Genomic DNA, 26589 nt, shown 5'->3' with positions numbered 1-26589 from the left:
ATAGAGTAGTCAGAGAGAGAGAGAGCGAGTTAAAGAGAGAAATGGAGTTAGTTCTCACCGGTATCATTAAGAGGCAGCAGCAGCCTCAGTAGCAATAGCTTGGGAGCAAAGCTCTGCTTGAACTAGTCTGAAACTACTGCCGTGGGAGAAAAGGCTAGTTGCCAACTTTGTTAATAGCTTCTGCCTATCATTGTTACAGCAGCTTTATCAAATAGGGCAGGGCCAGGACCTGTTTTTAGCAGTGTAAGCACTAAGACCAGAGGGCTCAACATCTTCCAGCAGATTTCATCACAACCAATGACTAACAAAGACAAGTCCCTCTTCTGTTCCACAAAAATGATTACAGAGTTGTAAATATCAGAGCTAGAAGGATCATAGAGATCATGTAGTCCAACCTCCTCATTTTACAAATAAGGAAATTAAGGCCCAGATAGTCAAACGACCTTATTAACAGAGCAAGAAAACACCAAGGCTCTCAAATAGGACTTTTTCCCCTTTGAATCATACTTCAAAGCTAAGTTAGTTAGGGCTAGTGATTAATCCCAGGCAATACCAGTAAGATATTTATTGCCTAGGTATCACTCACCTGAATTCCTAAGTATCAGCTTGATTTTGATAACAAAATAGGTCTGGGTTTTGTTACTGAAATATAAAAAGAATCTCATTTGCAAACAACCTTACCTATCTGGCAAGCTCACAGCCTAGTCACCTATATATACTGCCTGACTGTGTTTTGCCTGGGGGAGGGAGGAGGTGGGTGAGCATGCACAAAGGGAGACTCTCTTTCTCCCCTGGAGATTAGTCTATTTTGCCATTTGCAAAATGAAACTCAAAAAAGCCGGTGACTGAAATTTTTCCCAAGGTCTTCAGGATTTAAGTGTATGACAGTGGACATATAACACAATCCACAAAGGTATATAAACACGTCACTGCCCTAAAGTATCCTCTGGGAGTAAGCTGCTAGGTGGGAATGTGTTGGCTGTTGTTTTTGGTGGGGGAGGGGTGGGAGAAAGTAGGTACTGATTTCCCTAATGTTTCCTTTGTGTGGCTGCTGTTGCCATGTGGTGGTCTGTTGCTATGAAGATTTGTGGTGTCAGACAATGGCTGCTAGGCTCTTTATGACTGTGCTATTGGTAGAGTTATTTCTTCGGGATTCAAGCTAGTATGCAACTGGCTAAACAGTGGAGAAAGCTTGGTTGTTACTGTGCCCCATCTCTCCTCTAGGTGAGTACTGCCTGGGGCAAGACTGAAGGTGAAGGGGCATTAATTATAGCATATGAGAAAGAAAAACCAATAGCTGAATGCCACCTTACTTTTCTAGTGCAAATATCTAAAATTAGATATTTCACAGTTCACACACATACTTTTCTACATCAAAATCACACAGGAAAAACCAAGGGTAACTACCAAGGTTACCATTTCCATGAAAGAAGAATAATGGAGAGCCCCTTCCCTTTAGTGAAAAGGATAAAGGCCCACAGCTGGGATCTGCAATCAGATGAGGATGAAGAATAGCTGGGGCAGGTTCTCAGCGGAGCTACCACAGGCAGACTAACTTCCTGCTAAGCAAAACCATAGCCTATTACTCTGATAATGAGAAAACTGCAGCCCACAGACCAAAGCAAAGGGCTCAACCACAGAGTTTGAAGTAGGGCCGAATGTTCTCCTGGGTAACAGGGGCCAGAGTACACAGAAGTCACCATGGGTCTGTTTAGATGTCAGCTACTTACCCACCCTCTTCATACTCCCACACAATCTCTCTTCTTTCCATCTCAGAGTATATACACACAGACACACACACACATATATATATATGCATGTCTGTGTATATATAAAGATCTAGCCCCTGTGCTGTCAATACCATAAGCCACTAGTTAACACATGGCTATTTAAATTTAAATTAAATAAAATTAAACATTCAGACCCCTGGCCAGGCACGGTGGCTATATGAGGCATAAGATTGGTAAACATTTTTTTTTTTAATAATTTTTTTTTTTCCTGAGATGGAGTCTCACTCTGTTGCCCAGGCTGGAGTGCAGTGGCACTATCTCGGCTCACTGCAACCTCTACCTCCCGGGTTCAAGCGATTCTCCTGCCTCAGACTCCCGAGTAGCTGGGATTACAGGCGCCCACCACCATGCCCGGCTAAACTTTTTCAACAAAAGACCAGATAACAAATATTTTGGGCCTTGCAGGCCACATGGTCTCTGTTACAGCTTCTCAACTCTGCCACTGTAGGGCAAATGTGAACAAAATACATTAAATGAGAATGACTGTCTTCCAATAAAACTTTATTTATGGGTCCAGGCCCAGTGGCTTACGCCTGTAATCCCAGCATCTTGGGAGGCCGAGGTAGGAGGATTGCTTGAGCCCAGGAGTTGAAGACGAGCCTGAGCAACACAGTGAGATCTCATTTCCGTAAGAAAATATTATAGGCCAGGTGTAGTGGTTCACGCCTATAGTCCTAGCACTTTGGCAGGCTGAAGTGGGCGGATCACTTGAGCCCAGGAGCTTGAGACCAGCCTGGGCAATATGGCAATACCTTGTCACCACAAAAAATACAAAATTAGCCAGATGGGGTGGCACATGCCTGTAGTCTCAGCTACTTGGGAGGTTGAGGTGGGAGGATTACTTGAGCCTGGGAGGTGGAGGCTGCAGGGAGCTGTGATCATGCCACTGCACTCCAGCCTGGGCAACAGAGTGAGACCCTGTGTCAAAAAACAAAACAAAACAAAACAAAACGTGTCACTTCTAATAGGTTACAGAAAAAAACAAAACAAAACAATACTTTATTTATGGACCAGGTGTGATGGCTCACACTTGTAATCGCAGAACTTTGTGAGGCTGAGGCAGGACGATTGCTAGAGCCTAGGAGTTTGAAACCAGCCTGTAAAACATAGTGAGACCCCATCTCTACAAAAAAAAAATTAAAACAAAAAAAATCAGTTGGGCATGGTGGTGTGTGCCTGTAGTCCCAGCTACTTGGGAGGCTGAACTGGGAGGATCACTTGAGCCTGCAGTGAGCCATGATCACACCACTGCACTCCAGCCTGGGAAACAAACCAAGACTCTATCTGAAAAAAACAAAACAAAAACAACAACAGCCAGGCATGGTGGCTCACGTCTGTAATCCCAGTACTTTGGGAGGCCAAGGCAGGCAGACCTGAGGTCAGGAGTTCCAGACTAGCCTGGCCAACATAGCGAAACCACATCTCTACTAAAAATACAAAAAAAATCAGCCAGGCGTGTGATTCCAGCTACTTGGGAGGCTGAGGCAGGAGAATCACTTGAACCCAGAAGGTGGAGGTTGCAGTGAGCCAAGATTGCACCACGGCACCCTAGCCTGGGTGACAGAGTAAGACTGTCTCAAAAAAATAAAAATAAAAAATAAAATAAAAACAACAAACAAAAAAACCCTTTATTTATAGACACTGAAATTTGAATTCCACATAATTTTCATGCCTCACAAATATTGTTGGGTTTTGCATTTTTTCAACTATTAAAAAATATAGGCTGGGTGTGGTTGCTCATGCCTGTAATACCAGCACTTTGGGAGGTGAGGCGGGAGGATTGCTTGAGCCCAGGAATTCAAGATCAGCCTGTGCAACGTAGTAAGACACTGTCTCTACCAAAAAAAAATTTTAACTACCCGGGCATGGTGGCATGCTCTGGTGGTCCTACTTACTTGGGAGGCTGAGGTGGGAGGATCACTTGAGCCTGGTAGGCTGAGGCTGCAGTGAGCCATGATCGTGCCACTGTATGTGAGCCAGTGATCTTGCCACTGCACTCCCGTCTTGAAAGAGCAAGACCCTATCTCAAAAAATATATATATATACACACACGCCATTCTTAGCTCATAAGCCATACAAAAGCAGGCAATGTGCTACTGTAAGACAACTACAACATAAATACTGGAGAGCCTTTCGGCCAGAACTGCCATCTTCCAGTAATTGGACAAACACAAAGGTTAAGAAGAGAGGCACCCAATATATGTTCTCTAGTTCTTTTAGAAAATATAGAGTTGTGGCCGGGTGTGGTGGCTCACGCCTGTAATCCCAGCACTTTGGGAGGCTAAGGCAGGGGGATCACCTGAAGTCGGGAATTTGAGACTAGCCTGACCAACATGGAGAAACCCCGTCTCTACTAAAAAAAAAAATACAAAATTAGCTGGGCATGGTGGCACATGCCTGTAATCCCAGATACTCGGAGGCTGAGGCAGGAGAATCGCTTGAACCCAGGAGGCGGAGGTTGTGGTGAGCCGAGATTGCGCCATTGCACTCCAGCCTGGGCAACAAGAGCGAAACTCCGTCTAAAAAAAAAGAAAGAAAAGAAAATATGAAGTTGTTTCTTTGGCCATGTATATGCGAATCTATAAGAAAGGTGATATTGTAGACATCAGGGGAATGGGTACTGTTCAAAAAGGAATGCCCCACAAGTGTTACCACGGCTAAACTGGAAGAGTCTACAGTGTCCCCCAGCACGCTGTTGGCATTGTTGTAAACAAACAAGGGCAAGATTCTTGCCAAGAGAATTAATGTGTGTATTCAGCACATTAAGCACTCTAAGACCCAAGATAGCTTCCTGAAACATGTGAAGGAAAAATGATCAGAAAAAGAAAGAAGCCAAAGAGAAAGGCATCTGGGTTCACCTGAAGCAGCAGCCTCTACCCAGAGAAGCACACTTTGTGAGAACCAATGGGAAGGAGCCTGAACTGCTGGAACCTCTTCCCTACAAATTCACAGCATAATGGGTGTTAAAAAAATAAATGACCTCAGGACTGTAAAAATGTTTCTCTTCATTGAGTAGAAGTGTGGTGTCCTCTCCCCTAAAAAAATATTTAAAGCAAATTTTAATTGTGTCCTAATTCATTATGTAATGTCTTTACTACTCAAATTTAATGTATTTCTTGCTGAAAGATGTGAAGTAGCTTATTGTGCAACAAGTTACTCAACTGGTTAGAAAACAGCCAAATATTATTTATGAAATATTTGTATTGGTTTGAAGACAGTGCCTCTAAATCATCACGGAAGAAATAAAATAATTTACAAAACAAACAAACAAAAAAGAAAACAAAAGAATGGAGAGTAAGGCCTGGTGCAGTGGCTCATGCCTGTAATCCTAGCACTTTGGGAGGCTGAGGCAGGCAGATCATTTGAGGCCAGGAGTCTGAGATAAGCCTGGCTAACACGGTGAAACTCCATCTCTTCTCGGAGGTTGCAGTGAGCCAAGATCACACCACTACACTCCAGCCTGGGTGAGACAGTGAAACTCCATCTCAAAAAGAAAAAAAAATGGAGAGTCAAGGGACTTATATGGTAGTAAGATTTCTACATTCCACTTGAGGTACTAATTTTAAGTAAACTGTGAAAAGTTAAATATATATATTGTAATTCCTAGAGAAACCACTAAAAATTATACAGAGATGAAGAGTGAAGAGTCAAGAGATGACTAGGGAGGTTTGAGCCTAGAAAATTAGGAGGATGGTACTGGGCATGGTGGCTCATGCCTGTAGTCCCAGCATTTTGGGAGGCCGAGGTGGGTGGATCACCTGATGTCAGGAGTTCGAGACCAGCCTGGCCAACATGGTGAAAACCCATCTCTACTAAAAATACAAAAATTAGCTGGGTGTGGTGGTGGGCGCCTGTAATCCCAGCTACTTGGGAGGCTGAGGCAGAAGAATCTCTTGAACCCCGTAGGTGGAGGCCATTGTACCCTGGGCAACAGAGCGAGACTTTGTCTCAAAAAAAAAAAAAAAAAAAGAAAAGAAAATTAGGAGGATGGTAATGTAGGTGTAATGAAGAGAAATAGAAAAGGAAAGAGAAGGAAATTTTTGGTAAAAAATGATGAATACTCCTTTTTAGACATTCGAATTTAATAAATCAGTTTCTGTTGATGTTCATCAGTGAAACTGTATTAGGCAAAAGGTCAGGTGTGGAGATAAAGTTCTCGGTATTGTTCACACAAGGTAGACAGCTAAAGATATGAATATATAGGAGAGTACTTACAATAGAAAGCTGCTAAAGTAATAGCTTTTGGAAGTTATGATGTATGAAGGCTATGCAAAGCAGAAGAGTGGCAGATTCTACTAATTTCTTCCCTTTTCCCTTAGTAAGAGCCCCTATTTTGTGCAGGGAAGTAATGTATCCAGCTAAAAGGCTAAATTTCTTTGCCTTCCTTGCACACAGGGTAGCCAACAAGATGTAAGCAGAAGTCTTATGGTATGGCTTCTGGGAAACCTCTCCAAAGGTAACAGACTAAGATGGGAGGCAGGTGCTTTTTCTCTTCTACCTTCCTTTTCTTTCAAGACTGGAAAGTAAATGTGATGGCTGGAGCTACAGAAGCAATTTTACAATAAAGAAGTAACTTTAAGGAGCCTGAAACAGTGATTCCATTGTGATGTCATCATACCAGCCCTAGACTACTTACCTACCTACCTCCAAATTCTCTTATATTAAATCATTATTATAGTTTCATTTCTTCTCCAAGCAGCTAAATGCCATTCCTAACTCAATGTTTCCTCAACTTTCCCCACTATGACACACACAATAAATGAAAAAATATATTGTGGATAAGGCTGTTTGCCTGTGGGAAAGGGAGCAGGGCACCAGCTGCTACAGACCCTATCTAGAGGCTGATAGGACTGAATTGACCGATATTTCAGCATCCTGAATCTCAACAGGAATTTATGATTAAATGAATACAAGAAGGAAGAGAGACTGGCAAAAAATAGAGAGAATAACCAGTTATAAAGAGAAATGAGATTTATGACCAAGGCAAGAGAGGAGAGTTTCAAGAATAAAGAAATAAGAGAGCTAATAGAAGTCTAGGAAGGACTGAGAGAAGACCTCTGGAAAACTGGTATGAGAAATATTTCAGTCAAATGTGGTAGAAGAAATCTGATGACAGGATGTTATTACAATAGTGAGCAGGGGCCAGGCATGGTGGCTCACGCCTGTAATCCCAGCACTTTGGAAGGCCGAGGCGGGGGGATCACCTGAGGTCGGGAGTTCGAGACCAGCCTGACCGACATGGAAAAACCCCATCTCTACTGAAAATACAAAATTAGCCAGGTGTGGTGGCACACGCCTGTAATCCCAGCTACTTGGGAGGCTGAGGCAGGAGAATCGCTTGAACCCGGGAGGTGGAGGTTGCAGTGAGCCGAGATCACGCCATTGCACTCCAGCCTGGGCAAGAAGAGAGAAACTCTGTCTCAAAAAAGTCTCTGCTCCTCCTGTTCTACAGACAGCCGCATATTCTCTCACATCCTGGCTCATTGCAACCTCTGCCTCCTGGGTTCATGGGATTCTCCTGCCTCAGATGGGATTACAGGCATGTATCACCACACCTGGCTAATTTTTGTAGTAGAGACAGGGTTTCACCATGTTGGCCAGGCTGGTCTCAAACTCCTGGCCTCAAGTGATCCACCTGCTTCAGCTTCCCAAAGTGTTGGGATTACAGGTGTGAGCCACCGTGCCCATCCACTTGTTCGTTTTTAAGTTGCCATAGTCAACCAGTGTTGGATCCATGCTGATTCCATGTTTCTTTTCTTTTTTTGAGATGGGGTCTCACTCCGTCACCCAGCCTGGAATGCAGTGGCACAATCATAGCTCACTGTTGCCTCGAACTCCTGGGTTCAAGTGATCCTCCTGCCTTAGCCTCCTGAGTAGCTGGGACTACAGGCACAAGCCACTGTGCCTGGCCCTGATTCCATGGTTTAAGGCATAGATTTAAAAAAATTTTTTTTTGTAGAGATAGGGTCTTGCTATGTTGCCCAGGCTAGTCTCAAACTCCTGGGCTCAAGTGATCCATCTGCATCAGCCTCCCAAAGTGCTGGGATTACAGGCATGAGCCACCACACCTGGCCTGCATAGATTTTTATAACTTAAGAGCTGATAGGCTGGGCATTGTGGTTCATGCCTGTAATCCCAGCACTTTGGGAGGCTGAGATGGGATGGTCACTTGAGGCCTGGAGTTTGAGACCAGTCTGGGCAACATAGCAAGACTCTGTCTCTATAAAAAATTAGCTGAGTACGGCGGCACATGCCTGTAGTCTCAGCTACTCAGGAGGCCAAGGCAGGAGGATCACTTTAGCTCAAGAGTTTGAGGCTGCAGTGAGAGATGATGTTGTTGCTATACTCCAGGCTGGGTGACACAGCTTGACCCTGTCTCAAAAAAAAAAAAAAAAAAAAGAAAAAGAAAAAAAGAACTAAAAAGAACTGACAGGTCCTAATTGGTCACCTAGTTCAACTTAAGAGATGAGGTAACTAAGGCCCAGAAAATTAAGGGATTTTTCCAAGGTCATAATGATAGTGGCAGAGATATAGAAGTCTCCAGAGTTTTACTCCAGTGCTTCTTCCACTATACCATAAATTCTTCCATAAAGCACATTTGCCAAAGTAAACTACGTCACTGGTATTGGCCTTTGGGTTAGTGCTACTGTCCAAAAAGGAGAACCTATAGCATCTCCTAGAACTCTTACCTAAAGTCAGCCTTGCCTTTCTTTAAAATACCACACAAGCCAGTAAGCAATTTTGTGTCCCTAAAAGTACATAGTCTGCTTTAAGGCTTCTTATACATTTTTTCAGGATCCTAGATTAGAGTTAAGCCTTGTGAACCCAGAATAGACTTGGTAGTTTTTTTTTGTTTGTTTGTTTGTTTGTTTTTTGAGACGGAGTCTCACTCTCTGTCGCCCAGGCTGGAGTGTAGTGGCACACTCTCGGCTCACTGCAACCTCCACCTCCTGGGTTCAAGTGATTCCCCTGCCTCAGCCTCCCAAGTAGCTGGGATTACAGGCTGATTTTTGCATTTTTAGTAGAGACAGGGTTTTGCCATGTTGGCCAGGCTGGTCTCAAACTCCTGACCTCAAGTGTACCTCCTGCCTCGGAGGTACTCAGTATTTTGATTTGAAGTGAGGTGAGATAAAGCAAAATCCAGTGGAACTAGCCCTTACATAGTGCTGAGAATGTCTCAAAAACAAACAGACAAAAAAATTCTAGGTTACACTTGGGTCTTCTTAACAGTCCCATGGTTGAATCTAGTCAAGTAGGATCTTTGCAGTGCTTACTGAATCTTTGCAGTGCTTACTGAAACAGCCTAAAAAGAAATGGAATCGGCAGGAATTTAAAAATGCATCCAAGGTTTAAAGGGAGTGATAGGGAGAGAAGAGGAAAGAAAGAAGTAACACTGTAGGACAAGTAGGCAAAGAAACTAGGAATAATTGAGGCCATGACTCCTACACCTGTTCTCAGCAAGGTGGCTCAGTTCTACAGGGACCTCAGTGTCCTCCATTCCCCTCAGAGGCCAAGCATTCACAGCTTCTCTCTGAGCTGTAAGGACTTTTCTGTTTGAAGACAGTGTAGTTTGCTGGACAAAGAGACAGACAGAAGTACAAAATGTCGAGAGGCAGACAAAAAAACCTAGAAGTCTGGAATAATTTTTTAAAAAGTATCTGTATGTAGTTCTTATGATTAACTTGAGGACTGACTCGGTATCCTGGATCTTACAGATCTTCAGAGAATGATCTTTGCAGGAAATCTCTGTTACCTGAAGATGAAAAGGAATGTGAACCAACTCTGATCCCAATTCAGACCTTCGCCAACTGACAGTTCAGGTGAAGGCCCTCTGGGGTGACCAGAAAGCAAAGAAAAGATGAGTATATTATTGCTGAACAGTTCTCTTTCCCTTGGGATGAAAGAAAAAATAAAGAAGAGACCTAAGCCTTGAAATACAGTAAGTGGGAGAAAACCTGGTATTAAAAGTAGGATTAAAAATCTTACAGATTTAGACAACGAGACTGATCTCAAACTTGGTGAAAGCAGTATTTATTCTGAGTTTCAGAGAAGATTTAGAATTTTGGAAAGTACTTCGACACCATTCCTAAGTTCAAGCAATATTTTAATATCCTCTCTCTCTCTCTCTCTCTCTCTCTATATATATATATATATATATATATATTTTTTTTTTTTTTTGAGATGGAGTCTGGCTCTGTCGCCCAGGCTGGAGTGCAGTGGTGCAATCTTGGCTCACTTCAAGGTCCGCCTCCTGGGTTCACGCCATTCTCCTGCCTCAGCCTGCCGAGTAGCTGGGACTACAGGCGCCCACCACTACGCCCGGCTAATTTTTGTATTTTTAGTAGAGACAGGGTTTCACCATGTTAGCCAGGATGGTCTCGATCTCCTGACCTCGTGATCCGCCCGCCTCGGCCTCCTAAAGTGCTGGGATTACAGGCTTGAGCCACCGCACCCGGCTCCTCTAGATATATATTAAGATAGATCCAGAAATGACAATGACATAGATGCAAGCATTCCTTCATTCAAACAAATATATTTTTCTTTTTTTTGAGACAGCCTTGCTCTGTTGCCTGGGCCAGAGTGCAATGGTGCGATCTCGGCTCACTGCAACCTCCACCTCCGGTGTTCAAGTGATTATCCTGCCTCAGCCTCCCAAGTAGCTGGGATTACAGGTACACGCCACCATACCCAGCTTTTTTTTTTTGTATTTTTAGTAGAGATAGGGTTTCACTATGTGGGCCAGGCTGGTCTTGAACTCCTGACCTCAGGTGATAAACCACGCCTGGCCTCAAACAAGTATTTTTGACAGTCTACTACTATAGGTGTCAGTTGCCACCTATGTTAAGTACCTTGGATACAATGATGAGCAAAACAGACTGCCTGATCTCAGAACTTCTAACACAGTAGAAGAGATACACATTAATAGAAAAATCATAAAAATGATAAACAAAGTTGCAAACTGTGATGTGTGCTATGAAATAAAGTACAGAGTACCTTAAGAGTACAAACTGGGCTGGGTGTGGTAGCTCACACCTGTAATCCCAGCACTTTGGGAGGCTGAGGCAGGTGGATCACAAGGTCAGGAGTTCAAGACCAGCCTGGCCAGCACGGTGAAACCCCGTCTCTACTAAAAATACAAAAATGGACCAGGCGTGGTGGTATGTGCCTGTAGTCCCCACTACTCAGGAGGCTGAGAGAGAAGAATCGCTTGAACCTGGGAGGCAGAGGTTGCAGTGAGCCAAGATCGCACCACTGTACTCCAGCCTGGGTGACAGGGTGAGACTCCATCTCAAAAAAAAAAAAAAAGTGTACGTAACAGGGGAACTTGGTAATAATAGGCTGCCTGTGACAACCTGACAGAGAGTCTTTCAGAGCAAATGATTTACAAAAAAATAAAAAAAAAAATTATGTGTTAATTTTGCCCTGGCAGGAAGGGATCCTCAGATAAAAAGGTATTCATTGTCCTCAGGAGAGTGAAAGCATTAGCCTCACTCTGTCAAAGTTTTTGTTAGGTTCACATAAAAAAAGCATCTTGTTCTTGGAAAAGAGTCACCATCATAAAGGCAAGCAGAACTAACAGGCAGGAAATCGATTTATTCTATCTTCAATATACTGAGGCAAGAGGCCTTGAAGGTTGCTTGGTGGCACAGAGATATGGTCCGGATATGTCTGTCATTCCAACAGACTCTGTGACTGTTCAGACATTTGTCTATAAGCAGATGACATTTTAAAAATCAGATAGCCACTTTGTGATTTTCAGATTGTATATTGTATACACATATCCAGAGTCAACCTCTAGAGTTAAACTCTCTCTCTACCTTCTCTGCATCAGCTTCTACCACTCAGGCACACAATAAAACCTCATTAGCGACGTTATTCTGAAAGCTGAAGATGTATTACATTCCTAATGATGACACAGACAAGAATACAGAGTTCTTAACCTGTAACACATCAGCACCTATTGCACGGTCAACTTTAAATAAATACTGAATGACAACAAAATATTCAGGGGAACAGATTTTATTAGAATGACCAGAATGAAATGCCTGAATTTCTAGGGGCAGACTGACAAAATAGCTCTGTGATAATCAGAGATGATTAGCTGTGCTCCTCTGGGCCTCTAAACTCCTCAGAGTGAGGACAGTTTGAAAGTCTGTTTACTGATGCAGAGACATGATGCGACTGAGGCCCAGACTCTCTAACCACATATACTCTGACAAGGATTTGGATTCTTCATAAAAAGAATATGCAAAAATCAAATTGCCACCAGATGTTACCAAAAGATCTGAAATACCCCATTAAGTCTCTTTACACTTCCTTCCATTTTTTCAGGTTCATAAATTTTCAAAACAGAATAGATTCCGTTCTCAGGGGCAAGTGGAACATGCAAGAAGTCTGGATGCCTTGGGCAACAGCAACCTACAGTGAGCCAACTGCTTAGTGGATGCCTGAAAACAAGACCATCTAAACATTTCCTATAAAATCTGTACCAAGTGACAGATACATGAAGCGGTGTGGGTGGCTGGGCAATGAGGCAATCAGTGGGAAGAGTGAACTGGCTGTACCTATAGGTGTTAAAAAAAGGCAAGAGCTGCATATGCAATGAGCCAACATTAAGTGAATTTAAGAGTGACTATTCTCCATCCTCTTGACTCCCTCAGCTGCCCTTTTATTAATTTTTCTCTTCAGGCCTGACCTCAAATTTAATTTATAATCTAACTCTCCCATATAAAATATGGAGAGTACAGATACAGTTTGAATTACCTGGCCAACACCTATCACATGACTGCATATCATAAGTACCAGGATCAACACTGTTGAATACTATGAAGGGAAGAATCTCTAGAAGCTGGGAAATTTTGCTAAGTCTGCTAAAATCCTCTGTGTGGGTATCTCCCGCAGACTGTGGACACTTGAGACTCTAATAACCACTTGGCAATATTTACAACAATAAGTCCCTGGTGGCTCCCCTGCAGAAGCAGGTTGAGAAGGGAGGGGAAAGCCACATATCACACTTACCATCTTCTGTTTCCTGCCACACGATGCCTTCAAGGTTGACGCTAGTTCCAGGTTCACAGGGGCCCAAGCACTCAGGCTCTGTGGCTAGAGCCACATCACATGTGTTGACCCCAACTGATCGGGTACGAACCATGATCTGCTCACAAGGAGATGAGATGTCATTGTTGACCACTGGCACCAAAAGGTGTATTGGCAGCACTGCTGGTGTGGAAACAGGGGACTCCATCTGTGGAGGGAAGAAAAAGTAGTAGCTGAGTTGCAGGGAGAACATTTAGAGGAAATACCTTTTCTGTATTTAATCTAGTCCTATATCTATTCCTGCCAGAGTGCAGACGGCTATAAATAAGACTTTGGTTCTTCCTTTCAAGTTCTGGCTTATGATACCACTACAAATCTAGTGGTTTAGATGAGAGCATCCTGTGCTAAGAGAAACTCTTATTAATGAGCGTATAATGATCTTCTTAATGATCTTCCTCATAAACTGCACTTGGCTAAAATGTTTTTTAAAAAGTTCTATTTTTTCCTCATCTCATTAAAAAGTCTCTAATGAAAGAGAATCAGGGCCAGATTTCAATAGTAACAGCACACAGACTGATGAGAAAGACAAGGCCCAGCATCTGAGGTATGTTTTGCTACCACCACTATGCTTCCTACCAATCTATCATTCAGCAAACAGTACATTAGTCTGGCATAAAATCCATGAATTTGGGTGGGGATAAAGAGAGGAAGAAATAGCCAAATCCTAGGAATGCCATGATTCCTAATGATCCTAGGTGCTTTAATACATCTTTGGCTAGAAGGAATAAAGTTATAGCAGGGCTGGGATTAACCTGGTGGGAATTTCTAACCCTTAGAAACTGTAACAGTGGTTGTTTAATGAGAATGGCATCTTGGAATATAATTCTAACATCAAATTTATCTATAAGAAACAGGAGGTGTTGTTGCCATCCAGAAGCCAATCAACAGCAGTCTGAAGATGTTGTTGATTATGTACACATAGATAGAAATAGTCAAACATGGCTAGGCACGGTGGCTCACACTTGTAATCCCAGCACTTTGGGAGGCCAAGGTGGGCAGATCACCTGAGGTCAGGAGTTCGAGACCAGCCTGACTAACATGGTGAAACCCCATCTCTACTAAAAATACAAAAATTAGCCGGGCGTAGTGGTGGGCGCCTGTAATCCCAGCTATCCAGGAGGCTGAGGCAGCAGAATCGCTTGAACCTGGGAGGCGGAGGTTGCAGTGAGCCAAGATCGCACCATTGCATTCCAGCCTGGGTGACAGAGCGAGACTCTGTCTCAAAAAAAAAAAAAAAAGAAAGAAAGAAGCAATTTGCTTCCAAAATCAGAAACTAGAACCTCTCACAAGAATGTAATTAGTTAGGTTCCAAGAAGAATGCAACACATCTAGAGACAACATAAAAGTTGTGATGGGTCAGGTGCAATGGCTCATGACTACAGGCAATGTTTTGGGAGGCCTATGGAGGAAGGTCACGTGTAGCCAAGAGTTCAAGACTAGCCTGGGTAACATAGCAAGACCCCACCTCTATAAAAAACAAAAATAAAAAAGGTATCTGTGTGTGGTGGCATATGCCTGTATTCTCAGCTACTCCAGAAGCGGAGGTGGGAGGACCACTTGAGCCCAGGAGGTTGAGGCTACAATAAGCTATGATTGCACCACTGTACTCCAGTCTGGGTGACAGAGTGAAATGCTATCTCAAAAAAAAAAAAAAAAAAAGAATGAAATGAAGTGGGCGGTGATCCTTTAACTCTTTAAATCCCAGAATTTATGAGGCTGACAAAGTCTGTTATGCTCGAGTGATTGATGCCCCAATCCTGAATGAGCATAATGTCTTGCATATGCAAAGACACTCAATGCACAGACTGGCTTATTTCCTCCAAAGATTAAGTATGATACTAATCAGCAGACCTAGAAAATGAGAGTCAAAGATTGAGACTTTCCCAATCCTTGGGACTCTTCCCTTTGTGAGGACTTCTTAGTCTAGGTCCTTTAATAGAGAGTCCTTTGTGAGGACTTCTTAGTCTAGGTCCTTTAATAGACTTCTTAGTCTAGTCCTTTAATAGAGACATTCAGAGAAGATCATATATGTATCCGTAATCCAAGCTTCTAAATAGCTCTGCAACAAAACTCTGATTCTGGAATAATTTACTACATGACTATCACTCTATCTATAATCCATTTCCCTCCCACAACACACACAGAGACAAACACCTTCCTGGCCTTGAAAACTAGCCTATAGGCTGAGGTCTGGGTTCCGGATCCATTCTCCACAGTTGGCTCTGACTTCTTGGCTTAGAAAGTCATCACTATTTGTAGATCATCATTGTGAGTCCACAGAATGTTCATACACTGATTCTGATTAATTCTGGTCCCTGAAGAGCTGCCAAAACATCCTTATCTGCTTGTCTCACACACACACCCCTTGTACTTCCCCAACTCCACCTTTTTCATGAAATGAAATGGAAGTGGAAGCCTGTATAATGAATCATCTACATTTATGATAAATGCCAAAAGGCATATTTGCTCTCTTGAAAACTGGGCATTTATAATTTAATTTCCCAACCTTCTTGGGATGTGGTAGATCCTGGAAAGATCTTTAAAATTTCCATGCACAGAAGTGAAGTTAAAAAACAACACAGAAAAAAGTAAACTGGAGCCTCCTTACTCACTCCTCTGCAGTGCTGGAAGAAACTCTTGAGAGTCACTAGAGAGGGAAAGTTAGAGACAGAATATACAGATCATCTTTACTCTTGGCCTCACCTCTGTTTATCTATTCTTTCTCTTGGGGAAGAACTGTGACAGAAGCAGTTTCACAGCCTATATGTGTACTTCTTTTGCTTAGGGTTTGTTCCCTTTTCTATACTTTCTTCTACTCAAAAGAGAAATTCCTGCAAGGTCCTACTGGACACAGACATTGGCCTAAACCTTCCAGGTCACCCCTGTGAACTTTCTGATTGCCTTGCTTGCACATGTCCTATTGCCAACCTGTTCCACAGCTCAGGCAGCAACCCCAGGCACAGAAGGAAGTTTACCCCAGGGAGACACCTATACACTCTTTCTCTCAGCCACTGAGGACAGCTCTTTTCTGGAAGTAGTTTAATTTCCTGCTAGGTTATTCAGTGCTCCTGGCATGCTAGGAGAAACATATGTTAATACATTCTAGATAAAGTGAAGTCCCCAATTTTGCACCAAGAAATCCAGAAAACAACACCTAAAATGTAGGTTGGAAACATCACTGTTGCATTCAAGCAGTCTGCCAAATTATACTCTGCTATAAAATAAGTGAAGAGAAGAAACTTCAGTTGAACTGATCACTAAGAATAACAGAACAGACTCATACACATGAGGAACTCATTAACAAGTATGCATCAAACTACCCTTACTGATTAGAGTTACTAGGCAGAGTTTGGCATCTCTGTTGTATGAAGATGACTTTATTTAATTACTTAGTTAATTAAAAGAGATGTTCAGGGATGGGGAGAAGTGACGAAATCCACCTATGGGTTTGAACTATTCATTTTCCGTTTACTTTGCAACAGAAATCTAAGGAGAGATCACAGAGCAGCACAATAGTATTTAATTACAGCTCCAGCTCTGTTAATTACCATTTGGTCACATCTATAATCTAACATTAAGCCATAGTGCATAATAAGCTCTGTGATATTCATCTAATAACCTATATGGCTTTACAGGATTTCATATTCTATTATTCACTGAAACAAAGATAGCTTCATTTATCACTTTCCAGGAGAAGATAACAATCAGAAAAAGGGGGCTGGGTGCAATGGCTCAAGCCTGTAGTCCCAGCACTTTGGGAGGCCAAGGCAGGAGGAGTGCTTGAGTCCAGGAGTTTGAGACCAGCCAGGGCAACATTGTGAGACTCTGTCTTTACAAAAAATTAAAAACAAAAACAAAAACAAAAACAACTAGCTGGATGTGTTGGCACACACCTGCAGTCCTAGCTACTTGGGACGCTGAGGTAGGAGTGACAAGGGTGTGCTGGGTAGAGAACGTGGTCCCTTTAAATGATACAGAAGTGGGTAAGGGAAGTGCTAGGTAGAGGAGGGCATGGTCCCTGGCTAGGGCTCCATCAGGGGCCTGTGTCCACGGACCTAGGTAGATAGGCATTTTTGTTTTCCTGCCCAAATGTTGGATTTCCCAAGACCACCCTGGCCTGCCACGGCCCCTCCCTGTGCCTATAAAAACTCCCCAGACCCTAGAAGGCAGACACACAAGCGGCTAGACTTCTAGAGGAACACATTGGCAGAAGAAGACACAGCGGCTGGACCTCGAGAGGGCGTTGAGAGGAGCATGCCGGCAGAAGAGCACACGCGGCGGAAGAGCACATGACAGATGCCAGCAGGCCGTGGAACGAAGCAGAGTTTGGCCGGGGCATTTGGAGAAGAGCCTGGGCCGCTGAGTAGCTGAACTCCAGGGGAAAACCATCTCCCTTCTGGCTCCCCAATCTGCTGAGCATTACTTCCACTCAATAAAACCTTACATTCATTCTCCAAGCCCACATGTGATCCAATTCTTCCAGTACACCAAGACAAGAACCTTGGGAGACAGAAAGCCCTCTGTTCTTGTGATAAGGCAGGGGTCTAATTGAGCTAACACAAGCCGCCTAAGGACAGCTAAACTAAAAGAGCACCCTGTAACACACACCCACTGGGGCTTCAGATGTAAGCATTCACCCCTAGACACTGCCGGGGTTGGAGCCCCACAGCCTGCCCCTCTGTATGCTACCCTACAGGTTTGAGCAGCAGGGCAGTGAAGAAGTGAGCCACACTCCCACTGCACGCCCTGTGAGGGGGACAAGGGAACTTTTCCCATTTCAGGAGGAAAGTTTTGTCCCGGGGGTGAAGGCTGCAGTGAGCTGTGATCATGCCACCGTACTCTAGCCTGTGCAACAGAGCAAGACCCTGTCTCAAAAAAGGAGAAAAAAAAATCAGAAAAGGACTCATTTTGCCATCTTTCTCATATACCTAAAATATAAGAGCAGGGATTGTCAGGAGATTGGGGCCAAGAGGGAAAATAAGGTATAGGAATATTAAAAAGTTAAGGTCATTAGATGCCTTAATAACTACACCAACAAAAGTTAAGCTAATTCTCAGTCTTTGAAATGCTAAGAAGTGCCATCATGGCTCCTAGGGCTTAGCTTACTAGGGAGGTAAACAACAAAACAAAAGCTTGAAAAGAGACTTATAGAGAATTTAAAGAGGAGATCTCTGGAGTTTCCCAACACTTTATGTCCCTTATCTTTTAATACTTTTTGTTTGTTTGTTTGTTTTTTGAGACGGAGTTTCACTCTTGTTGCCCAGGCTGGAGTGCAATGGTGTGATCTCAGCTCACTGCAACCTCTGCCTCCCAGGTTCAGGCGATTCTCCTACCTCAGCCTCCCAAGTAGCTGGGATTACAGGCTCCCACCACCATGCCTGGCTAATTTTTCTATTTTTAGTAGAGACTGGGTTTTGTCATGTTGGCCAGGCTGGTTTCGAACTCCTGACCTCAGGTGATCCAACCGCCACAGCATCCCAAAGTGCTGTGATTACAGACGCGCCTGGCGATAATTCTCTTTTCTTTGAGACAGGGTCTCGCTCTGTCGTCCAGGCTGGAGTGCAGGGGGTGATCATGGTTCACTGCAGCCTCAACCTCTCTGGCTCAAGCAATCCTCCCACCTCAGCCTCCCAAGTAGCTGGGACTACACGTGCACCACCATGCTAGGCTAATTTTTTTTTTTATTATTTTTTTGGCCGGGAATGGTGGCTGATGCCTGTGATCCTAGCACTTTGGGAGGCTGAAGTGGGAGGACTGTTTGAGTCCAGGAGTTTGAGACTAGCCTGGGCAATACAGTGAAATTTTGTCTCCAAAAAAAACAAAAACAAAAACTTTGTAGAGACAAAGTCTCCCTACGTTGCCCATCCTAAAATGATACTTCTCAATTTACCTTTATATAGCAGTTTAAGGCCGGACGCAGTGGCTCACGCCTGTAATCCCAGCACTTTGGGAGGCTGAGGCAGGTGGATCACCTGAGGCCAGACCAGCCTGGCCAACATGGTGAAACCCCATCTCTACTAAAAATAAAAAATTAGCTGGGCATGGTGGTGTGCACCTGTAATCCCAGCTACTTGGGAGACTGCGGCATGAGAATCACCTGAACCCGGGAGGTGGAGGTTGCAGTGAGCTGAGATTGCACAATTGTACTCCATCCTGGGCGACAGAGTGCAAAAAAAAAAAAAAAAAAGCATGGTGGCTCACACCTGTAATCCCAGCACTTTGGGAGGCCGAGGCGGGTGGATCACAAGGTCAGGAGATCGAGACCATCCTGGCTAACACAGTGAAACCCCGTCTCTACTAGAAATACAAAAAATTAGCCGGGTGTGGTGGCGGGCGCCTGTAGTCCAAGCTACTCGGGAGGCTGAGGCAGGAGAATGGCGTGAACCTGGGAGGTGGAGCTTGCAGTGAGCCGAGATCACGCCACTGCACTCCAGCCTGGGCGACAGAGTGAGACTCCATCTCAAAAAAAAAAAAAAAAAAAAGATATCAGTTTAATAACATATAAGGATCTGAATGTTGGTAGGCAGATGACACAGAAATGGGGACTTGAGAGAACAGAGAAAGGCCAGAGTCATTCATCTCCCCACAAAGAGTAATTATAACTATATACCTACTTCAACTGCCTCTCACAGATGAGAGGCACTGATGGACAAAAATCTTCATGGCTGCAACATAACTTTACAGGTAGAAAATACACTGAAGGCCAAATGTGATGGTTTATACCTGTAATCCCAGCACTCTGGGTGGCCAAGGTGGGAGGATTGCTTGAGCTGAGGAGTTCTAGACCAGCCTGGGCAACATGGCAAAAGCCTATATTTACAAAAAATAAAAATGAGCTGGGCATGGTGGCACATCCCTATAGTCCCAGCTACTTGGGAGACTGAGGCAGGAAGATGAGGCAGCAGCTATGGCTGCACCACTGCGCTTCAGCCTGAGCACCAAAATGAGAGACCCCATCTGAAAAAAAAAGAAATTCATTGAAGAGATATTTGAGATAGCCCTTGCCTTTTCCCCTTCACAATGAGTCTTGTATCTTCACCTTCACAGACAAAAACGCAAGAAGGAAGTTAGTTCTACTGATAACAGCAGTAGTTCTAAGAAACTTTGTTTTATCCAAAAATAAAAAGGTAGTTGGGGATGTTGGTACCTGAATGTTCAGATTTATTCAGAATTATCAGATAAGATTGTGTAGAAAGTAAGATGTCACTAGCTGGGCACAGTGGCTCACGCCTGTAATCCCAGCACTTTAAGAGGCCGAGGCAAGTGGATCACCTGATGTCACGAGTTCAAGACCAGCCTGACCAACACGGCAAAACCCCGTCTCTACTATAAGTACAAAAATTAGCCAGGCATGGTGGTGCATGCCCATGATCCCAGCTACTCAGGAGGCTGAGGCAGGAGAATCGCTTGAACCCAGGAGGCAGAAGTTATAGTGAGCCGAGATCGTGCTATTGCACTACAGCCTGGGCAACAAGAGTAAATCTCCATCTCAAAAAAAAAAAAAAAAAAGGATGTCATCAAATACACTAAACATTATGTTGATAAGACGTTATCAAGACAGAGGCAGTAGCTCACACCTGTAATCCCAGCACTTTGGGAGGCCAAGGACAGAGGTTCACTTGAGCTCAGGAGTTTCAGACCAGCCTGGGCAACATAGAGAGATCTTGTCTCTACAAAAAAATTCAAAAACTAGCCAGGCATGGTGGTGTGTACCTGTAGTCCTAGCTGCTCAGGAGGCTGAGATGAAAGAACTGCTTGAGAGGATGGGAGGATTGCAACCAGAAGGTTGAGGCTGCAGTGAGCCAAGGTAGTACCACTGCACTCTAGCCTGGGCAATAGAATGAGATACTGTCTTAAAACAAAACAAAACAAAACAAAACAAAACAAAACAAAACAAAACAGGCCAGGCCTGGTGGCTCACGCCTGTAATCCCAGCACTTTGGGAGGCCAAGGCAGGCAGATCACGAGGTCAGGAGTTTGAGACGAGCCTGGCCAACAGGGTGAAACCCCGTCACTACTGAAAATACAGAAATTAGCCGGGTGTGGTGTCGGGTGCCTGCAATCCCAGCTACTCAGGAGGCTGAGGCAGGAGAATCCCTTGAACCCGGGAGGCAGAGGTTGCAGTGAGTCGAGATTGTGCCCCTGCACTCCAACCTGGGTGACAGAACAAGACTCTGCCTAAAAAAAAAAAAAAAAAAAAAAAAGCGAGATGTTATCTTTACCAATAATCCAAAAAGTGCTTCAAGATTTTACAGTGACTCAACATCAGTAATATTAATAGTAATATAAGTATACAGGGCAGAGGGATTAAAATGAATACTCACTGATTCATGGATAAACATATAAATAATCCACCAAGGTATTATATAAAACTTAATTTGCTCACCAAATTCTTATTGTGGGTTATTTAAAAGAATGGCAAATAAAACCCCATTTATCTATTTATTAAGTTATTTATTTTTGTCTCTTGAAATACAGAAAAGGCCAGGCGCGGTGGCTCACGCCTGTAATGCCAGCACTTTGGGAGGCCGAGGCAGGCGATCACGAGGTCAGGAGATCGAGACCATCCTGGCTAACACGGTGAAACCCCATCTCTACTAAAAAAAAAAAAAAAATAATAAAATAAAAAAAATAGCCGGGCATTGTGGCAGTCGCCTGTATTCCCAGCTAGTCAGAGGCTGAGGCAGGGAAATGGCGTGAACCTGGGAGGCGGAGCTTGCAGTGAGCCAAGATCGCACCACTGCACTCCAGCCTGGGCGACAGAGCAAGACTCCGTCTCAAAAAAAAAAAAAAAAGAAATACAGAAAAAAGGCTGGGCACATGGCTCACACCTGTAATCCCAGCACTTTGGGAGTCCAAGGTGGGCAGATCACTTGAGGCCAGGAGTTCGAGAGTAGCCCGGCCAACATGGTGAAACCCCGTCTCTACTAAAAATACAAAAAAAATTAGTCAGGCGTGGTGGTGGGTGCCTTTAATGCCAGCTACTTGGGAGGCACAAGAATCACTTGAACCTGGGAGGCAGAGGTTGCAGTGAGCTGAGATTGCACCATTGCACTCCAGCCTGGGTGATAGAGCAAGACTGTCTCAAAACAAAAATCAGAAAAAAAAAAATCTTCAATTATTTGAACCACTTTCTGTTGACTGGAATTTTGAGACAAAATTCCATTCAATAAACAAGTTTAGCCCAGGTGGAGTGGCTCACGCCTGTAATCCCAGCACTTTGGGAGGCCAAGGTGGGAGGATCGTGAGGTCAGGAGTTAGACCAGCCTGGCCAACATGGTGAAACCTTGTCTCTACTAAAAATACAAAAAATTAGCCGGGCATGGTGGCACATCCCTGTAGTCCCAGCTACTCGGGAGGCTGAGGCAGGAGAATCCCTTGAACCCGGCAGGCGGCGGTTGCAGTGAGCTGAGATCACACCACTGCACTCCAGCCTGTGTGACAGTGCAAGACTCCATCTCAAAAAATAAATAAATAAGTTTAAACAAGGATGATTTTTGCTTATTCTGAAAAATCAGCAATTCCTTGTCATGAGAGGCTAGCAGGTAGATATCATGGGATAATTAAGGATGGAAGGAGAAATCTGAACGCCTCCTTTCCACAAAGCTCTTGTCAGAATGCAACAGAATACCCTGAGTAAATCCCAAAACAACACAACATTTAACTATAAGTGGAGGAAATTCGGGTCCTTTTCTTTCTTCTTCTTCTTCGTTTTTTTCTGAGACAGGGTCTCACTGTCTTCCAGGCTCATGTGATTACGGCTCACTGCAGCCTTGACCTCTCAGGCTCAAGCAATCCTCCCACCTCAGCCTCTCAAGTAGCGGGGACTACAGGTGCACACCACCATGACTGGCTAACTGTTGTATTTTTTGTAGAGACAAGGTTTTGCCATGTTTCCCAGGCTGGTCTTGAAGTCCTGGGCTCAAGCAATCCACCACCTCAGCCTCCCAAAGTGCTGGGATTACAGGTGTGAGCCACCATGCCTGGCCTCAGGTCCTTTTCTTTTCTGTGTTTTAGACAGAGTCTCACTCTGTTGCCCAGGCTGGAGTGCAGTGGCGTGATCTCGGCTCACTGCAACCTCCACTTCCTGGGTTCAAGTGATTCTCCTGCCTCAGCCTCCTGGGTAGCTGGGATTACAGACGCATGCCACCACACCTGGCTAATTTTTGTATTTTTAGTAGAGACAGAGTTTCACCATGTTGGCCAGGCTGGTCTCAAACTCCTGACCTCAAGTGAACTGCTGGCCTTGGCCTCCCAAAGTATTGGGATTACAGGCATGAGCCACCACGCCCGGCAGGTCCTTTTCAAACAGTAACTACACTTGGACCTTGCCTCTCCCCTGCCTTTGGAAAAGTAAATAAATTAATAAATAAATAAATAAAAATAAATTAAAAAAAAAAAAAGAGGCCCCTGGACTGCTGAGCTTCCAGATTTCACTTAGGCTGCCCTGAAAAAGAATTTGATTATAAATCTGGTTAATTTCCAAAATATCTTATAGCAGGAGGCAAGGAGGAAAAAGATAAAAAGACAGAGTACCTGGCAACATAACCAGTCTTCAAACAGTTCTAAGAAGCTATATATAGGCCGGGCACAGTGGCTCACGCCTGTAATCCCAGCACTTTGGGAGGCTGAGGTGGGCGGATCACAAGGTCAGGAGATCAAGACCATCCTGGCTAACTCAGTGAAACCCCATCTCCACTAAAAATACAAAAAAAATTAACCGGGCGTGGTGGCGGGCACCTGTAGTCCCAGCTACTCGGGAGGCTGAGGCAGGAGAATGGCGTGAACCTGGGAGGCGGAGCTTGCAGTGAGCCGAGGTCGCGCCACTGCACTCCAGCCTGGGGGACAGAGGGGAATTCCATCTCAAAAAAAAAAAAAAAAAAAGAAGCTATATATTCTATTATTCACAGAAGACTTAATGTAGTACTTAATTTTAACCAATCAGTACCTACTCAAGGTCAGCAGTGAAGGCTGTTCTATTGTGCACTAGAAAATGCAAGTACAGGCTGGGCACGGTGGCTCATGCCTGTAATCCCAGCACTTTGGGAGGCTGAGGTGGGCGGATCATGAGGTGAGGAGCTCAAGACCAGCCTGGCCAACATAGTGAAACCCCATCTCTACAAAAAATACAAAAAAAAATTAGCCGGGCGTGGTGGCGGGAGCCTGTAATCTCAGCTACTCGGGAGGCTGAGGCAGAGAATTGCTTGAACCCGGGAGGCAGAGGTTGCAGTGAGCCGAGATTGCGCCACTGCACTCCAGCCTGGGCAACAAAGCAAAAGACTCCACCTCAAAAAAAAAAAAAAAGAAAGAAAGAAAATTCAAGTACAGTGAACATTAAATTTTGTTTCTCTTTCTCTTTTGATTTTTGTTTGTTTTTGCTTTTGAACATATAATTTGAAGACTACAGACTTGCAGTCTACAGTCTGTTCTCCTGCAGTGATCCCTATACATTCTTGGGCTCAGACCCTAAATCCTTTTCTGCTAAAGAGGAGACAGCAGATCAAACAATCCTGATATTCAAGACTGTCTAGAAATTCCCAGTGTGTGGGAAACAGATAAATTATGCTTGAAATTTAACAAAGGAAAAAATCTCATAAGCAAAATCAGTGTGCAACACAAATCACATGGCAGTGTCCATTACTGTGGCAAAGGTTTTTGCTGAATGAAGCATCTCCATTGCTCTTCCCTAAGTCTTCTCACTCTACAATCTCCTGCCTGCTTGAAATTCACATTTTCCTTCAGCAAAGCTTATTAACTTTGCAGCTGATGAGTGATGATAGAGACCTAAGTACTTCCTCTGAAGCTGACTGTATGTTTACCATAGAAGGCTGATAATCCCTCCTATTCCTGTATGGTTACAAGGTAAGCATTAGGATTTGCTTCCTAAGAATAAAGAACTTCTGTAACTACTTCCTTTCCTGAATACACTTCTTTTACCTCCTTTCACATATGCATTTCCTAAAAAGTCAGGACTTAAGTGTGTCATCTTTACTCCACTCTTTTACCTTTAAGAATATAAAAACAAGTAAGCAAACAAAATGCAAAATTAAAAAACCCCACAAATCAAATAAAGTAAACACAACAGAAAGCTAAAGCCTTTTTCTGAAACCTTAATAATCACAGATGTCAGAAGTCTTAAACAGCGATTCCTGGGCCGGCCCACAGAAGTCTATTTAACCTATAATGTGGCTGGACCAAACTGTACTAAAGAACTAATGAATCATTATTCATACTGTCAGTCCTGTGAGAAAACATGAGAATTCTAAATTGAGACATCACAAATCACATTTTGCTCTGCTGTGGCTTAGGAAGGAGGAATGGGATGATTCTCCCTGCTATAAGCCAGCTGTTCTAAAACTTTCTGGTCATGGAAATTCTTAAAAAAAAAAATTATTATTTTAGAAACAGGGTCTTGCTCTTTCACCCAGGCCGGACTACAGTGGCGCAATCATTGCTCACTATGGCCTTGAACTCCTGGACTCAACGATCCTCCGGCCTCAGTCTCCTGAGTAGCTGGGACTACAGGCACACACCACTGCACTTGGCTATTTGTTGTTGTTAACTTTTAAGTTCAGGGGTACATACGCAGGTTTGTTATACAGGTAAACTGTCACTGGGGTTTGTTGTACAGATTATTTCATCACCCAGGTATTAAGCTTAGTAAATATTAGTTATTTTTCCTAATCCTCTTTCCTCCCACCCTCTACTCTTTTTTACTCCACTCTGTTTGAGTAGGCCCATGTCTGTTTGTTCCCCTCTAAGTGTCCTATGTTCTCATCATTTAGCTCTCACTAATAAGTGAGAACAAGTGGTATTTGGTTTTCTGTTTCTGCGTTGGTTTGCTCAATTTTTAATTTTTAAATTTGTAAAGATGGGGGTCTCCCTATGTTGCCTAAGCTGCTCTCGAACTCCTGGGCTCAAGAGATCCTTGTGCCTTGGCCTCCCAAAGTGCTAGGATTACAGGTGTGCCACTTCACCTTGCAGGAAATTCTTAAAAACTGAGAACCTTATTATTATTTTTTGAGATAGCATCTCATGCTGTCACCCAGGCTGGAGTGCAGTGGCTTGATCTCTGACTCCTGGGTTCAAGCAATTCTCATGCCTCAGCCTCCCGAGCAGCTGGGACTACAGGTGCATGCCACCACACTGGACTAATTTTTGCATTTTTAGTAGAGACGAGGTTTTACCGTGTTAGCCAGGCTGGTCTTGAACTCCTAACCTCAAGTGATCCACCCGCCTTGGCCTCCCAAAGTGCTGGGATTACAGGTGTGAGCCACCACACCCGGCCTTATTTTTTTCATTTACTTAACATATTTTCCCCCTCTTATACCTAGTCCCATAAAAAAAAAAATGAGAACCTTAAAGAGCTTTGGTTTAGGTAGGCTATATCCCTTGATATTTAACATATTAGAAATTAAAATGAGGCCATGCACTGTGGCTCACGCCTGTAATCCCAGCACTTTGGGAGCCCAAGGCGGGTGGATCACCTGAGGTCAGGAGTTCAAGACCAGCCTGGACAACATGATGAAACCCCGTCTCTATAAAAAAATACGGCCGGGCGCGGTGGCTCATGCCTGTAATCCCAGCACTTTGAGAGGCCGAGGAGGGTGGATCACGAGGTCAGGAGATCGAGACCATCCTGGCTAACACGGTGAAACCCCATCTCTACTAAAAAAACAAACAAACAAACAAAAACAAAAAT

General features: G+C 43.8%; 1 protein-coding gene and 1 long non-coding RNA gene across 8 annotated transcripts in view; one reads left to right on the top strand and one right to left on the bottom strand.

Moving 5' to 3' along the window:
• The window catches only part of ZNF609 (zinc finger protein 609), a 225462-nt gene that overhangs the window by 50880 nt on the left and 147993 nt on the right, over positions 1–26589 (bottom strand). For both annotated transcript variants that reach the window (XM_031002443.3, XM_031002444.3), the window contains exon 3: positions 12810–13035. In XM_031002443.3, the coding sequence (XP_030858303.2) occupies positions 12810–13035 (226 nt within the window). The remainder of the gene's footprint in view (positions 1–12809; positions 13036–26589) is intronic.
• LOC109023405 (uncharacterized) overlaps positions 1160–26589 on the top strand; it is a 189840-nt gene continuing 164410 nt past the window's right edge. For 4 of the 6 annotated variants that reach the window (XR_008671638.1, XR_008671634.1, XR_008671635.2 and 1 more), the window contains exons 1-2: positions 1160–1224; positions 9506–9729. This is a non-coding gene — a long non-coding RNA (uncharacterized lncRNA). Of the gene's footprint in view, positions 1225–6293; positions 6859–9505; positions 9730–24650; positions 24750–26589 lie in introns of those variants that run through there. The other 2 variants (XR_008671639.1, XR_008671637.1) reach the window with 2 other exon arrangements.

This window comes from Gorilla gorilla, chromosome 16 (assembly GCF_029281585.2).
Source record: "Gorilla gorilla gorilla isolate KB3781 chromosome 16, NHGRI_mGorGor1-v2.1_pri, whole genome shotgun sequence".
In the NCBI taxonomy this organism is placed as follows: Eukaryota; Metazoa; Chordata; class Mammalia; order Primates; family Hominidae; genus Gorilla; species Gorilla gorilla.
Note: the sequence above shows the minus strand (reverse complement) of the source record. Positions and strands in the feature narration are given on the sequence as shown.